Genomic DNA, 16,211 nt, shown 5'->3' on the forward strand with positions numbered 1-16,211 from the left:
AGAAAATTGAGTAAGTCATCTTAAGAACCACAAGGCCTGATGAAATGACATTTCGTCTCTAGCTTCCTGGATTAAACCGCTTTCAAGTTCAAGTTTATTCAAATAAACCTCCAGTTCTTTGACTCACTTTCAAGGTCATAGTGATCAAATGTGTGAGATATTTCTAATGACATCTTCTGAAAGTTAATAGGCCTTTTGTGTATGGTTACACTAGCTAACAATATACAGATAAAGTATTGTCATGTTATGTGTTGTTTGGTGTTTAATCTACTGCTTAACAGTCAATGACCTAATGTAGACCTTAGCTACCAAAACTATCCGAAGATAATCTGATGTTTAGGTAATATTTTACTGACATAAATTTATGAACAGTTACTAGACATTGTGTCACACAGAACATTCAGTACCATCACTTAAAGTCATTGTTACTTAAGAATGTTTTCTTTTTCAGGATCAAGATACAAAACCAGAGGGTCAAGTTCCTAAAAAGAAAGATAAATCTGCAAAGAAGAAAAAGAAGGAATCCAAAGAGGTAAATTTGAGATCAATGATGAAAACTTTGTTTCACTTTGTCCAAACCATGTTCTTATTGCTTGAAACACTGTAATACAACATCCATAAATGTTACATCTAATTTTGTTGTTGTGAAGATATTCAAAACTCTCAAAAACATTAAGTAGTTACCATGTTTTACCAGAGCTAATCCCATGCTTTGATTTTGACTCCTGAAACTATCTGCTGCAAAACATTGTTAAGTCATCATTAGAAATGACGCAAAAAATGTTATTGTTTTATAGGCAACAAACATAGCAGATGAGAATCAGGAGACTGAGGTGTTCTTCATAGACACAGGTGGGAGCTGGCATAAACAGGTAGGATTCTATCTCGCATGACACTGCACTGCATTAGTGTCTGATATATTAAGTAGTTATTTCCTATCCCATCCTATCAACCAGAGACCTCCAAATCAATTCCAGGCCAGATCCTACACACATGACCAGTTCTTCAAAACTCATGCAGATTTGTTATAAATAAATATCCATTTCTTATAATAGCCTGTAGGGTGAATTTCCTATTTTTTGAAGGACCCATTAATAAAGAGTTATTTGATAAATGAATATTTGAAATGCTGTTTATATGTTTTGTAATTTATTAACATTAAAATATATTGTATTGGTCACCATGATTTTTTTTCTTTAGCTAAGGTGTACATTTTAAAGCCAGCACTAACTAAAACATGGCAGAAAACCTTGTCTCCAAACTATTAACTCATTCACCCCTGAAGACACATTTGAACTCTTCCAATTCAAAGGTTGGAATAGTTCATTATGAAATTTCAGGGGTGAATGAGTTAAAGACGTTTCAACTTTTATTTTGTTGACTTAAAACAAATAATGATTGCCTTCTATGATGATTAACATGTTAACCCTCACAGAAGTCCATACTTGTATTGTGTACTATAGACTGGTCAGTCACCTTTTATTATGGACTTCCATTATCAAATATTCATTTTATGTGATCTTTCAGGATGACATTGACATTGAAGATAAAGAAGAGAGTGATGACTCCATAACAATAACCGATGTCACATTCGTCGAACAGACAGTAATATCCAGTGATAACGAGGTAAATTTAAATTCAAGTCTTGATATATGGTGGGTTAAGAGAGGGGAACTTTGTGCTGAATGAATGTTGATGCATGTTTAGTAGCTCAAGAGAGGAAACACTTTATGTTGTAGGGTCGAAGCTCATGAGAGATAAACTTATTGTTAAAAATTGATGTAGGTGGCTCAGGGGTTAAATTTAGGTTGAAGTGTAGAAACAAGAAATGAAAGCCAACATACCATTGTATGACATAGAACATAGGTCTGTGTATCAATTTTAGTATTATTTTCTTTATGGTGGTATTCTACTCCCATAACATGAGAGGCCGCTGGTCGGCCTTTTTTCAATCGGATGTGATTTTGCCGACTGCGACCTCTCATTTCCGAAGCACTAATTCTTTGATGCAGTTTCCACCCGAAATCCGGGCGGAACAAAATCGGCTTGAAAAACTCACATAAGTGGTTAACAGTTCATGACAACGATGTCTACTCACGGTTTATATAATATAGATCTCATATATATGTCACAGACACAAATATATAGTATATTACGGAATAGAACACTCAAAATACATGTCCATGTCGTTGTAGCACATCTCTGACCTACATTTAAAACATGGCTTCTGGATTAATACAAAATATCAGGGGGGATTTCAAACGGAACGAAATGATACGGAGTTTGTTTGTATTCCGCTTGTGAAACATTACATGTAATCCATTTTTGTATTAACCGGAAAAATCATGGCAAATGCTGTCTGCTTCGCTTCGAGTGAGGAAAAACTCATTATTTATGTCTTTGACATGAAATTTTTCTCATATAATCATGGATTTATGGAAAGGAATATTTATTGGACCCTTTTGACCATTTAAATGTATGTAAACACGATATAATCTTTCTTAATCCGAACTTTGAAAATGTGATAGTCAGCATCGGGAAAATCAGCTATGGGCAGTTAGAGGTTACGCGGCGCCTGTCAAAAGTTTTTCGCCGTGTAAAACCTCAACATTGTTGGAGTAGATGGTATTCCAACATTTTCACAACATAATGCAATAAAAGACATTGTTGAAAGCACAAATTGTTCATTCTTTTTTGGGATTTTGTGTGCCTTTGAGATTCTCCATACTTCTTTCTTTTTCTTCTATAAAAACGAAAAAGAAACTTTTTTGTTCAATAATGAGAACTAAGAAATAATAATGGTACAGATATGAACACATTTTCAATTGTCATAAGCATTTGTTAATGGTGTTTTTTGTCTAATGTTACATTGAATGTCTTAATATCTCTCTATAGGTTTTGTGTCTTCATATTTTTGGGCCAGAACTTGTTTATCATTAACAAAGAATTAACGATTATAAATACTTCACCTAAGGATCAATCTAATGCTAATAGTATTATAAATACTTCACCTAAGGATCAATCTAATGCTAAAAGTATCATAAATACTTCACCTAAGGATCAATCTAATGCTAAAAGTATCGTCGACCCGTGATTTCTAGTTATCCTGTACAATGACTTGTTTATACTTACTTTGATCAGTGATAGATACCTCTGTAAAATTCAAAGGCTTGCTTACAATTCTTGAGAAGCAAGAAGTGGTGAAGAGTATTATTAATGTAATATACAGTAAACAAAATTGTATCATATTCCTGTTACTCTTCAGGAAATTATGGCTGATGAAATGGACATACGAGACATGGAGGAGGAGGAAGACGAAGAGGAGGAGGAAGGCGAAGAGGAGGAGAAGGACATGGACGTCAAAAATGAGGATAGTGACAAGGAAAACATAGAGGAGAAAATGACAGTGAAGGAAAATCTGGAAGAAACCACCATAAGACCAATGGACAAAGATTCTGAGGAAAAAGTTATGAACCTCAGTGAAGAAAACGGGTCGGACATTGAGGCAGATACAGAGGAAGATGTTGATGTTAACACCGAGGATGCTGAGGATATAGATGAAGATCAAGAGGAAAATATCGAGGGATTTGATTCCGATGATTTAGTGAAACCAGATGAAACAGATGATGATGAGTCAGACGAAGTGATTGCTGAAAGTGATGCTGAAGACAATGATGAAGTGGATAGTTTTGAAGTAAAATCTGATCATGGGCAAACAGAAGAAATGCTAGCATGTTTCGTAAATAAAAGTCCTAGAAGGGAAGATTCAGATGAAATGGAAGTTACCTTATCAACGCCTGACAAGATAGCGGAAAGCGTACCTTTACCAGAGATACCAGTATCTGGTAAGTCTACACGGCGAAGAAAGGCCGCTACAAACAGTCGGGATACATCAGATCACTCAAGTGGTGAACAACAGATGTTTACTCCTACTAGAAAACCATCTGCCAATACACCTAGGAACAGATCACCTGGGAAACAGTCCTCTGTCAATACACCTAGGAACAGAGCACCTGAGAAACAGTCCTCTGTCAAAACACCTAGGAACAGATCACCTGAGAAACAGTCCTCTGTCAATACACCTAGGAATAGATCACCTGAGAAACAGTCATCAGTCAATACACCTAGGAACAGATCAGCTGAGAAACAGTCTTCTGTCAATACACCTAGGAACAGATCACCTGAGAAACAGTCCTCTGTCAATGCACCTAGGAACAGATCACCTGAGAAACAGTCCTCTGTCCAAACACCTAGGAACAGATCACCTGAGAAACAGTCCTCTGTCAATACACCTAGGAACAGATCAACTGAGAAACAGTCATCAGTTGTCAAACCTAAAAACACCTCTCCGGAGAAACGATCATCAGCTATGACGCCTCGTAGTATCTCCCCCAAGAAACGATCGTCTGTTGCCACACCTACCAATATCGCACCTGAGAAAAGATTGTTCGAGGATGTGATCGGTACCTCAGACGACCCAGACGACTATGTATTTTCACCAAGGAAACTGGGAAAAACTGATGTGCATCAGATGATTCAAGGAACTACACCTGAGAAAAAAAGAAAGATGAGAAATGGGGAAGTAACAGAGGGAGCGTCATCAGAAACAGCACCAAGGAAAAGCAGGGCAGCAACTATCAAGTCTCCTGAGAAAAGTCAGCTGAAAGATGGAGCCAACTCCCCAGGAAATTCTGAACTCAAATATGAAATTTTTGAGTTTGAATCCGATGAGGAAATGATTATGAAAAAAATCGAAAATAGGCAGAATGCTGAATCTGATCGACAGAAGTCTCCCAATACTAAATCTAACAGGCTGAATTCTCCCAAAACTGAACCTAATAGACTGAAATCACCTAAAACTGAAGACAGATTGAAGACTCCGAAAAGTATGAAGGAAGAGAATAAGTCCACTCTGTCTGCTAAAAAATTGCAAACACCAAGGAACCAAATACAGTACAAGGACGAGGAAGAGATAGCTTCCTCATCAGATAAAGAGGAAGAAATATCGCTACATTTAAGGAGATCCACGAGGACACCAAAGAAAAGACAGATGGAGGTGTCATCATCTAGTAAACGGATCAAGACAAGAACTGTCACAAGTAACAATGTCTCCTCTTCAATGAAACAGCCAGAAGAAAGTGTAAATAATTTTGATATAACAGATGTACTATCAGGTGAAATAGGAAACGAAGTGATTCCAGATTCAAATGACTCTGAAAATGAAAGTCCATGTGAAGAGGACTTTCCCTTGTTGAGTTCCCCTGTTAAAGAAAGTCACCAGGTGCCTTCAAGTTTTAATAAAACCCTTCATACAAAACAGACTGAACGGACAGAAGTATATATTGACACTCAAAGTCCAGCAAAATCCAAGAAGACTTTATCTAAGACCCCTACTGAGAAATTCACGTCTGTTAAATCTCTCAATTTACAACCTTCTCCTGGAATCGTTGATCAGCCTTCTCCTACTAAAGGTCAGTCCAACAGGAGGAAGGCTCGCTCCAGTACTAGTGTTGTCTCCAATTCAGTAAGCAATGGGGTTGATTCTGCAGTGTTGGCGCTTACCACAGAAAACCTAGCAGCAATGGCATCTCCAGGAAAACGATACTCCTTGAGGGCTACCAGGAAACGCAGGGAATCGGGGACTTCAGATGTTAGTGACCTTTCCTTAGTGACACGGTCGAGGAAAAGTGTTTCTGGATATGTGGACTCTACGTTGGAAAGTTCAAAAAAATATTCAATGACAGGAAATGATGAGTCCAACTCTGTCAGTGGCTCACCTGACAGAACTCAAGGTCGCTCAAGGTTGCAGACATTGGACGAGAACTCTTCTAATTTGATGATGGTCACAGACAAAAACTTCATCTTCTCAGAGAAGGTAAGGACATGGTGTGGGATGTTTTGTTTTATTTTGGTTATTAAACCTGTAACCTGTTTAATATCTTGTAATTTCCCAATATATGTTATACACACATTATATGAAGATGTCACAGTTTATTTACATAGTTGTTGCCTTTTGTAAGAATACAGACTTGTTTAGAAAGGTAGCAAGTTCCTTTTAACTTTTTTGTTCGGGCATTTTGAAGAATTTTTTTCGGGGGGGGGGGGGGGGGGGGGGGGGGGGGCACATGTACTTGTATGTGTAGATGGTTGAAGGCACCAGAGTTGACCTTTGACTTACAATTCTTGTTTAAAGTGTAGAAATGATAAACCTGTATAAACCAACATACATTGTACCATATCAATGTGTCATTAATTATACTTGCAGGAAACACAGACTCCATCTTCAAGGAGGTAAGTAAGACGAGTTCATTTTAAACGAGTATATGATTAATATTCAGAATGAAATTCATCAGTTTGTTACAAATAATAAATGCTAAGTTTATTTTGAACACAAACAGTATTTGAAAACTGACTTCGCGAGCTTTTGAAAACGTCTGTTTCCTTTGTCAAGCAAAGAGAGCAAATAGCCAGTATAACAACTCTAACAGCTGACAAAGGAAGTCGACCTTTCAAATAGTCAGTATAACAACTGTAACAGCTGACAAAGGATGTCAACCTTTCAAATAGTCAGTATAACAACTCTAACAGCTGACAAAGGATGTCAACCTTTCAAATAGCCAGTATAACAACTCTAACAGCTGACAAGGATGTCAACCTTTCAAATAGCCAGTATAACAACTCTAACAGCTGACAAAGGATGTCAACCTTTCAAATAGTCAGTATAACAACTCTAACAGCTGACAAAGGAAGTCAACCTTTCAAATAGTCAGTATAACAACTCTAACAGCTGACAAAGGATGTCAACCTTTCAAATAGTCAGTATAACAACTCTAACAGCTGACAAAGGAAGTCAACCTTTCAAATAGTCAGTATAACAACTCTAACAGCTGACAAAGGATGTCAACCTTTCAAATAGTCAGTATAACAACTCTAACAGCTGACAAAGGAAGTCAACCTTTCAAATAGTCAGTATAACAACTCTAACAGCTGACAAAGGATGTCAACCTTTCAAATAGTCAGTATAACAACTCTAACAGCTGACAAAGGAAGTCAACCTTTCAAATAGTCAGTATAACAACTCTAACAGCTGACAAAGGATGTCAACCTTTCAAATAGTCAGTATAACAACTCTAACAGCTGACAAAGGAAGTCAACCTTTCAAATAGTCAGTATAACAACTCTAACAGCTGACAAAGGATGTCAACCTTTCAAATAGTCAGTATAACAACTCTAACAGCTGACAAAGGAAGTCAACCTTTCAAATAGTCAGTATAACAACTCTAACAGCTGACAAAGGATGTCAACCTTTCAAATAGTCAGTATAACAACTCTAACAGCTGACAAAGGAAGTCAACCTTTCAAATAGTCAGTATAACAACTCTAACAGCTGACAAAGGATGTCAACCTTTCAAATAGTCAGTATAACAACTCTAACAGCTGACAAAGGAAGTCAACCTTTCAAATAGTCAGTATAACAACTCTAACAGCTGACAAAGGATGTCAACCTTTCAAATAGTCAGTATAACAACTCTAACAGCTGACAAAGGAAGTCAACCTTTCAAATAGTCAGTATAACAACTCTAACAGCTGACAAAGGATGTCAACCTTTCAAATAGTCAGTATAACAACTCTAACAGCTGACAAAGGAAGTCAACCTTTCAAATAGTCAGTATAACAACTCTAACAGCTGACAAAGGATGTCAACCTTTCAAATAGTCAGTATAACAACTCTAACAGCTGACAAAGGAAGTCAACCTTTCAAATAGTCAGTATAACAACTCTAACAGCTGACAAAGGATGTCAACCTTTCAAATAGTCAGTATAACAACTCTAACAGCTGACAAAGGAAGTCAACCTTTCAAATAGTCAGTATAACAACTCTAACAGCTGACAAAGGATGTCAACCTTTCAAATAGTCAGTATAACAACTCTAACAGCTGACAAAGGAAGTCAACCTTTCAAATAGTCAGTATAACAACTCTAACAGCTGACAAAGGATGTCAACCTTTCAAATAGTCAGTATAACAACTCTAACAGCTGACAAAGGAAGTCAACCTTTCAAATAGTCAGTATAACAACTCTAACAGCTGACAAAGGATGTCAACCTTTCAAATAGTCAGTATAACAACTCTAACAGCTGACAAAGGAAGTCAACCTTTCAAATAGTCAGTATAACAACTCTAACAGCTGACAAAGGATGTCAACCTTTCAAATAGTCAGTATAACAACTCTAACAGCTGACAAAGGAAGTCAACCTTTCAAATAGTCAGTATAACAACTCTAACAGCTGACAAAGGATGTCAACCTTTCAAATAGTCAGTATAACAACTCTAACAGCTGACAAAGGAAGTCAACCTTTCAAATAGTCAGTATAACAACTCTAACAGCTGACAAAGGATGTCAACCTTTCAAATAGTCAGTATAACAACTCTAACAGCTGACAAAGGAAGTCAACCTTTCAAATAGTCAGTATAACAACTCTAACAGCTGACAAAGGATGTCAACCTTTCAAATAGTCAGTATAACAACTCTAACAGCTGACAAAGGAAGTCAACCTTTCAAATAGTCAGTATAACAACTCTAACAGCTGACAAAGGATGTCAACCTTTCAAATAGTCAGTATAACAACTCTAACAGCTGACAAAGGAAGTCAACCTTTCAAATAGTCAGTATAACAACTCTAACAGCTGACAAAGGATGTCAACCTTTCAAATAGTCAGTATAACAACTCTAACAGCTGACAAAGGAAGTCAACCTTTCAAATAGTCAGTATAACAACTCTAACAGCTGACAAAGGATGTCAACCTTTCAAATAGTCAGTATAACAACTCTAACAGCTGACAAAGGAAGTCAACCTTTCAAATAGTCAGTATAACAACTCTAACAGCTGACAAAGGATGTCAACCTTTCAAATAGTCAGTATAACAACTCTAACAGCTGACAAAGGAAGTCAACCTTTCAAATAGTCAGTATAACAACTCTAACAGCTGACAAAGGATGTCAACCTTTCAAATAGTCAGTATAACAACTCTAACAGCTGACAAAGGAAGTCAACCTTTCAAATAGTCAGTATAACAACTCTAACAGCTGACAAAGGATGTCAACCTTTCAAATAGTCAGTATAACAACTCTAACAGCTGACAAAGGAAGTCAACCTTTCAAATAGCCAGTATAACAACTCTAACAGCTGACAAAGGATGTCAACCTTTCAAATAGTCAGTATAACAACTCTAACTGCTGACAAAGGATGTCAACCTTTCAAATAGCCAGTATAACAACTCTAACTGCTGACAAGGAAGTCAACCTTTCAAAAGCTTGAATAATTAGTTTTCAATTACAGTTTGTGTTCAAAATAAACTTGAAGTTGATACATGGTTAAATTTGCTAAGTGGTAAAAGACAAAATAAATGTATTTAAATTGCATGAAATTAAAATTTGAATCTTTGTTGCTGCTAGTTACTTTCAGAAATTACATTTACACGGTAGTTTTAAAATATGTTCAGTCAATGTTTTAATTTCCAAGTTTTTTAGGTTTCATTCTTAGTTTGTAAGTATATTATATAAGTTTTTTGTAATAATTGATTTACTCGACACTTTCTTGTTTTTGCCCTTTTCTTGTTATTATTGTGTAAACTCCGACAAAGTTTGGGTGACCTATTGTTATTGTTCTGTTTCTTTGTTTTGAAGTCACGCTTGAGTAATTTTGCTCCAAGTTTTTGTCCATGGCTAATCTCAGAACGTACCAGTCAGATCCCAGTAAATCTTCTCACTGGTATAGGTGGGCATGTGTAGATGTACAGTCAACTGTTTCTTTCACTGTCCAAGATGGCTGCCACAGCCTCGGCAGAGACATATAGGGCTAAATTGTTTGTTCCATTTGATGGTATTTAATGAAACTTTGCGATAGGTATGTGTTCACAATTATCTCTAAGTGCGGGTTACAAAGTTGTCATTTAAACAGGCTTATTGTCATAATGTAACACAAATTGGTATACATGTTCATTCATGGGTGCTTCTTCCATAGTTGGTCTTCTTTTTTTTATCAACCAACAAACTGGCTGCCCTGCCACTAATTGGTAAAAATTGAGATATTTTCTGATTTCACTAAAATTTGGTATGTAGGTGTAGAAATGGTGCTGGGAACGCTACTGCAGTTTCTGTTTTCTGATTGGACAAAATGGCCACCATTTCCTGGCATATAATTGGTCAAAATTTAGGTATTTTCTGAATTCACTCAAATTTGCTTTCTAGGTGTATGATGGTACTGTGAATACTACTGCAACTTCCTTTAGCATCAATTCTGACTGCAGGGGTAGTTTAAGGGGACTTTTGTAATGGCCACCATTACAATCAGTACTTGTTTCACTTTGTTTTCCTTAGTTTCAGTATTTGTATACCCAGGTCCCTTCTTCATGCTTGAGCAATGAAATTTACAAATATTTAATCAGAAGTTTTTGTGATCAAATAAATACAACACCAGCAAATACATATGTATTGCCTTTTATTCATTTATCCTACCTGGTAGTTAAAATGCCCATGGACAGAGACAGGAGTTCACGTCCAAAACTTACCACAACGTTTTAAGACAGGAGCCTAGGGGGCTAGCTCTACACACAAATACAAATCGCTCACTCAGTCATAACTTGACAAAGGGACCAGTCGGTCTTGAAATGTTGCAACACGTTTAATATGTACATTGTGTAGAAAGTATTACTTTGTATCACATATTTCCAAACTGATGAATTTTATTGAAGATACTTATCACAATAGCTTCCTAATGATCTGTTATATAAAATCAGCTGTTCATCTGTTATATCAAATCAGCTGTTCATCTGTTATATCAAATCAGCTGTTCATATGTTATATCAAATCAGCTGTTCATCTGTTTATATCAAATCAGCAATTCGGCCTTCTGATAGTACAGCATGCTATGTCATCAGCACACTTATATTGAAATACCAAATCTGTATTTTGAAGGAGACGTGTTTATACCAGATCTTTGTTTATTGTAGGAAATCAACTTCGACCACTTCAGTCGAGTCACCACGTAAATCAGAAAGAAGAAGTAAGTGTAGATAGAAACTGTCTTTTCTTCCAATTTTAAAAACTTCTCTTTTGTTATCATTTGATAGCTGCAAAAAAATAATCAAATGGGACATCTTTGCTGTATATGTATATTAAATTTGAAACATAGTTATTTCTAACTCTACAAGAAATAAGTCTTCGAGTTCTACATATATAGCAAAAATAATTAATGGATAATTAATTTTAAATATAAGCTTTCTCTTTGGGTGTTAAATTTCATACCATTTATAGAATGTGGTAATTGTTTTATAATTTCTAATTGTAGGGTATTCGTTAAGAGGGAAAGACTAGGTTGTGGAGGACTCTCTCTGTGGCAGCTGACCTCCCGTGTCATGAAGATCAATGACAGGTTTTAATGAACCAACCATTCAGATTTTCATGGAATATCAGCAATCTTCTTTCCAACACTTATTGGTTGTGTGGAAACTCTTCATAATATTCTGTCTTGAATTTATTATTTTCCAAGCATTTTTAGCTCATCTGGCCCAAGTGTAAGGTAGCTTATGTCGTGGTGTGGCATCAATAACCATGGATCCACTTTTCCTTAAAAAGCTACTTATAACAGCTTAAAGGGTCTTAACCAAATTTAATCTGGAGCATTGTTGGGCCAAAGGGATGCAACAAGTTTAAGCTATGGCTGATGGAGAGGCCCAGTTCAGTAGGAGTACACACTAGGACTCATTGACTCAAAAGTTTTGTCTGGTCTCAATTCATATTTGTTGTACTCTTTTGAAATACGTTACCATGCTTCATATATTTTGAAACAAAAACAATTGAGCTATTAACGCCCATGGGCCTATTTATATTTTCTCCTTCATAAAGTAGATTATACATATTTTCTGTAAGTATAAACCTACAAAGAATTTTGCTTCAGTATAAAGATAACTCCTCCACTCTTAGGATATTAATCACAAAGGGAGGTAAATCTTACTTCTTACTTGAAGATAAATCCTATCAAAGCTATTTGATAAAGGCTGGGACAACTCGCTGTCATATGTTAATGAATGCAAAGGTCCCATAGAAATACATAATCTAGTGGCAGAAATTAGGATAACCTCTAAATGATTCCTACATGTTATAAATAATTGAATTCCTAGCCTAAATCGTGATGCATGCATAATACATGTATATTGTCACTGATGTGTGGGAATAGGAGTTATAATATAAGTATCCTGTTAGCAAGTTCATGCCATGTTTATTTGTATACAATCGAAAAGTTGATGTTTACGCTGAATTTATCATTTTGGTTTTAAAAAAGGGGGACATGAAGTATTTGCCTTTTCTGTTGTTATAGCAAATAACAGTATCTTGATACAACTTGGCGTTTATCTTCATTGCTCACATACTAGAAGCTCAATAATTATTAAAAATCAAATGTGGAAACGTATGTAAGAGTATTACCCCAATTCAAATGTAGGTCACTGTGACCTTTATTTTCTGCTTCACTGGCTTTGTACAGATTTTGTATTTAGCTTCATTTCAATCAGAGCAGGGACATATTTGTATTTTTTACAAACAATTGCTAGTATTTTTATTATTTCTTTTTTTATTTTATTACCATTGTTAAAGTGAATATTTTTCAGCTGTTCTTGTCAAAGAAAACAATCCTTAAAGGGGATTAGTGTCGCTGCTGGGTGATCAGTTGTTATAGTCAGCTATGTGGGGAGTGTTAAGCAATACATTGAATAGGAATTTGGTGCTCACTGTGAAATACAATAAGATTTGGGGGTTTTATCCTTGTTAATTTTACCAAAAGAAAGTCTTCAAAATCTGTTCATTTTCATGTAACTGTGACTGTTCTTTGAAAATAGTTGTGTGTCCATATATAAAATATGATTGACTTCTCACCCACAAAAGATTTACTGTATGATTCGTTGACGTTGCTTATGATTGAATAATTATTAAACATTGTTTATCATTAAATAAATATCAAATTTTGACCATAGAAAACGCCTGTGTTTTATTTGTAACAGTCTCGCTAGTGTGATTCACCTGTTTATAAACAGTACAAAAGACATTTTTATTTGATCACATTTTAACCAAACTTGGCCAGAAGCATTACTAGGTCAAGGGACCTTTATTTTGTATTTAGGAAAGCCAGCATTATATCCGGGTACACATTCCATTGGTCATGAATCAGAAAGAGTTAAGATCCCAACCCCATAACTGTATATGCAGTTGCATTTTTGTTGGGCATAAAGAAATGACCATATTCATGCTTCCAATAGTGGCCCTGGGGTTTAGTACCCAAGACCCAATATGGAAACGGATCAATCGCTGCCCTATAACCAGACATACGCTAAGCATACGGGTATGAACACGCTCCTTCAACCAAGACTGTTCTCTAGGTACAAACTCCCTGATTCATAACATGGACATATTTGACATTCACACTCCATAACCGTATATGCTAGGCATGGAGACAGGAATGCATTGATGTTACCGCGATTAACTTTGGGGTCTGGCAACACCTGACATTAATAGGTCAAAATGGAATTAGTTGAGATCCCCATTTCCCATCCAATAATAAACGTTAAGAAATATTTGGCAAGGGGTTATACCCTGTTCCTGGGGATTGAGTACTGGGACGTAACTCAGAAATTGTTGAGATCCTCGCCCTACTGCTTTATAAGCAATTGCTGCACGTAAAGAGACAAAATCACTACCATGATTGCCTGCTGCTGACCGTCGGGCAGGTGACGCATTGCCTTTTCACGTCCGATTGGAGAGTCGCTTCCACAGCTGAAACAAAGAACATATTGTGAGCATCAGGCATATCATATATTCTGAAACCTACTGTATATTTCACAAAGTGTCCAAATGTCGGACTTCCCATAATTGACATGTACATTAAATATATTATAGAAATCGATTAATATATTAGTATTATCAAATTCCTCCTGCGAGGGACGGAGTTTTAAAAAAACAACTTGTTTTTCTCGTTCTTGATTCTGTCAGCAAGAGAAACGTTAACGGCGTAGTAACGACGTCACACTCCACATGTCATTGTAGTTGAAAACCATTATATTTCCAACGGTTCATTGTTCAATTGTGTTTCTACCTAAAAACGTCACACTCCACGTGTCATTGTAGTTTAAAACCATTAACAAGTTATAAAAAAATCCTATATCGAGACACACCCGATAACCCGGAAGTCATATTTGTTAGCTTACGATAATTACCTACGGGTATATCTAATGCGTCTTCAATGTTTACCTGTCACTACGCCAGGGTCTATCTATAGATCAACACGACTCCTAAATAACATCGAACGCTGTTCCTTCTTACTTTAAAGTAAAATAAGGAAGCCTTATACGATTTAAAGAGTTAGCGATTACTTAGGCGTTTGAACTACAAAATAACAATTAAAGTTTAGATTGCATCTCAAACAGACCACTTGATTATAACCCGATAGCCGAGTATGCCTAGAGAAAGCATTGCAGCGTTGCATTACGTTAAATAAAGGGAAACGTGTATAATGCAGCGCTAACAAACTATGACAAACTGAGTATCGAAGACCACAGCAGAACCCAGTAGAACGAAAATGAAGGGCGCCTTAACCCCCAGAGTTAACCACAAGGATTAACGCAATGGCACTAAATCAAAAGGAAAGACAACATATACAAACTGGACATACATTCAAGTCCCTTGAGTTGGTGGTGAGTTTCATCGAGTTTTGAAATAAGATGTCCGTTATCGTCATTCTCCAGTTATAGTATAGCTTGGTAGTTAGTTCAGCATTGTCGTCATTACGCTTACGTAAATGTCAAAGAATTTGGCGATGGGATTAACAATCTTGCATATAAAGTAATCCAACAAACCAAGAAGCTTTTCTTGAACCACAAGTGACACGCCTCACGAGTTCTTCCTTGTCAAATCTAGTCAAATATGCACACAGAATAAAAAGGATGCCAGGACTGGTCGTCCATTGAAGAAACACGAAGAAACATCGGAGTAAACCCACTTTAGATACCACTTGCCTCTAAATATAGAAAACCTGCAACTTACAGACACTCCTGGTCTACGAGGTCTGTGGGCATTGCAATGTCACTATTTGTAAATGGTAGGAATTTGGCATTGTGCTTGGAATCCCTGGCAATATGATAATAGCAAAAAATACCCACATATTCTACATAGAAACAAGAAAGAACCAAAGAGAAAGTCCCGAGTGTTTTATCTAATATGTGGACGTGTTTGTTGATCGGTTAATTACATTGAAATCACGCAGTCAACGGAACAGTCCTTGCGAACACGGTAGAACCATGTGTTTCTATTTAACGAATCTTACGAAACATTGTCGGATACTCACAATCGACTCTGTTTCCTAAACCGCATGTAGCACCAGGAATAAAAAGTATACTGCTCGAAAATTCCTATCTTCGATATGGATATTGTTTATGAGGGGAAAAGACACACAGGGATCGAATTTGGACGCAAAGACATCACGACGAGACAAAAAAAGGAACGAAGGAGCCGCCCAAAGTAAAGATGTGAACGACAATATGGTATGTGAAAGCTGGTGCTTCAGAAGGACGAAGTGTTTCCTGAACCACCTGTGGTACCTGTCTTGGTGTCTCCTATCATGTCTGGTAGGGATCGAATTTGGACGCAAAGACATCACGACGAGACAAAAAAAGGAACGAAGGAGCCGCCCAAAGTAAAGATGTGAACGACAATATGGTATGTGAAAGCTGGTGCTTCAGAAGGACGAAGGGTTTCCTGAACCACCTGTGGTACCTGCCTTTCTGTCTCCTATCATGTCTGGTGCTTCAGAAAGACGAGGTGTTTCCTGAACCACCTGAGGTACCTGTCTTGGTGTCGCCTATCATGTCTGGTGCTTCAGAAGGACGAATTGTTTCCTGAACCACCTGTGGTACCTGTCTTGCTGTCTCCTATCATGTCTGGTGCTTCAGAAGGGAGAAGTGTTTCCTGAACCACCTGTGGTACCTGCCTTTCTGTCTCCTATCATGTCTGGTGCTTCAGAAAGACGAGGTGTTTCCTGAACCACCTGAGGTACCTGTCTTGGTGTCGCCTATCATGTCTGGTGCTTCAGAAGGACGAATTGTTTCCTGAACCACCTGTGGTACCTGTCTTGTGCCTCCTATCATGTCTGGTGCTTCAGAAGG

The 16,211-nt window shown here is 36.9% G+C and overlaps 1 protein-coding gene across 2 annotated transcripts in view; it reads left to right on the forward strand.

Annotated features, from left to right (window-relative positions):
• The window catches only part of LOC110448132 (probable serine/threonine-protein kinase kinX), a 28,029-nt gene extending 15,003 nt beyond the window's left edge, over positions 1 to 13,026 (forward strand). Inside the window, exons 19-25 of one of the 2 annotated variants that reach the window (XM_021494199.1) lie at positions 452 to 532; positions 798 to 872; positions 1,528 to 1,626; positions 3,266 to 5,875; positions 6,266 to 6,291; positions 11,013 to 11,065; positions 11,351 to 13,026. In XM_021494199.1, coding sequence (XP_021349874.1) covers positions 452 to 532; positions 798 to 872; positions 1,528 to 1,626; positions 3,266 to 5,875; positions 6,266 to 6,291; positions 11,013 to 11,065; positions 11,351 to 11,376 — 2,970 coding nt within the window. In that variant the 3' untranslated portion in view covers positions 11,377 to 13,026. The remainder of the gene's footprint in view (positions 1 to 451; positions 533 to 797; positions 873 to 1,527; positions 1,627 to 3,265; positions 5,876 to 6,265; positions 6,292 to 11,012; positions 11,066 to 11,350) is intronic. The other variant, XM_021494200.1, reaches the window with a different exon arrangement.
• The last annotated feature ends 3,185 nt before the right edge of the window (positions 13,027 to 16,211 follow it).

Source organism: Mizuhopecten yessoensis, unplaced genomic scaffold (genome assembly GCF_002113885.1).
Source record: "Mizuhopecten yessoensis strain PY_sf001 unplaced genomic scaffold, ASM211388v2 scaffold3853, whole genome shotgun sequence".
NCBI classification, from domain to species: Eukaryota; Metazoa; Mollusca; class Bivalvia; order Pectinida; family Pectinidae; genus Mizuhopecten; species Mizuhopecten yessoensis.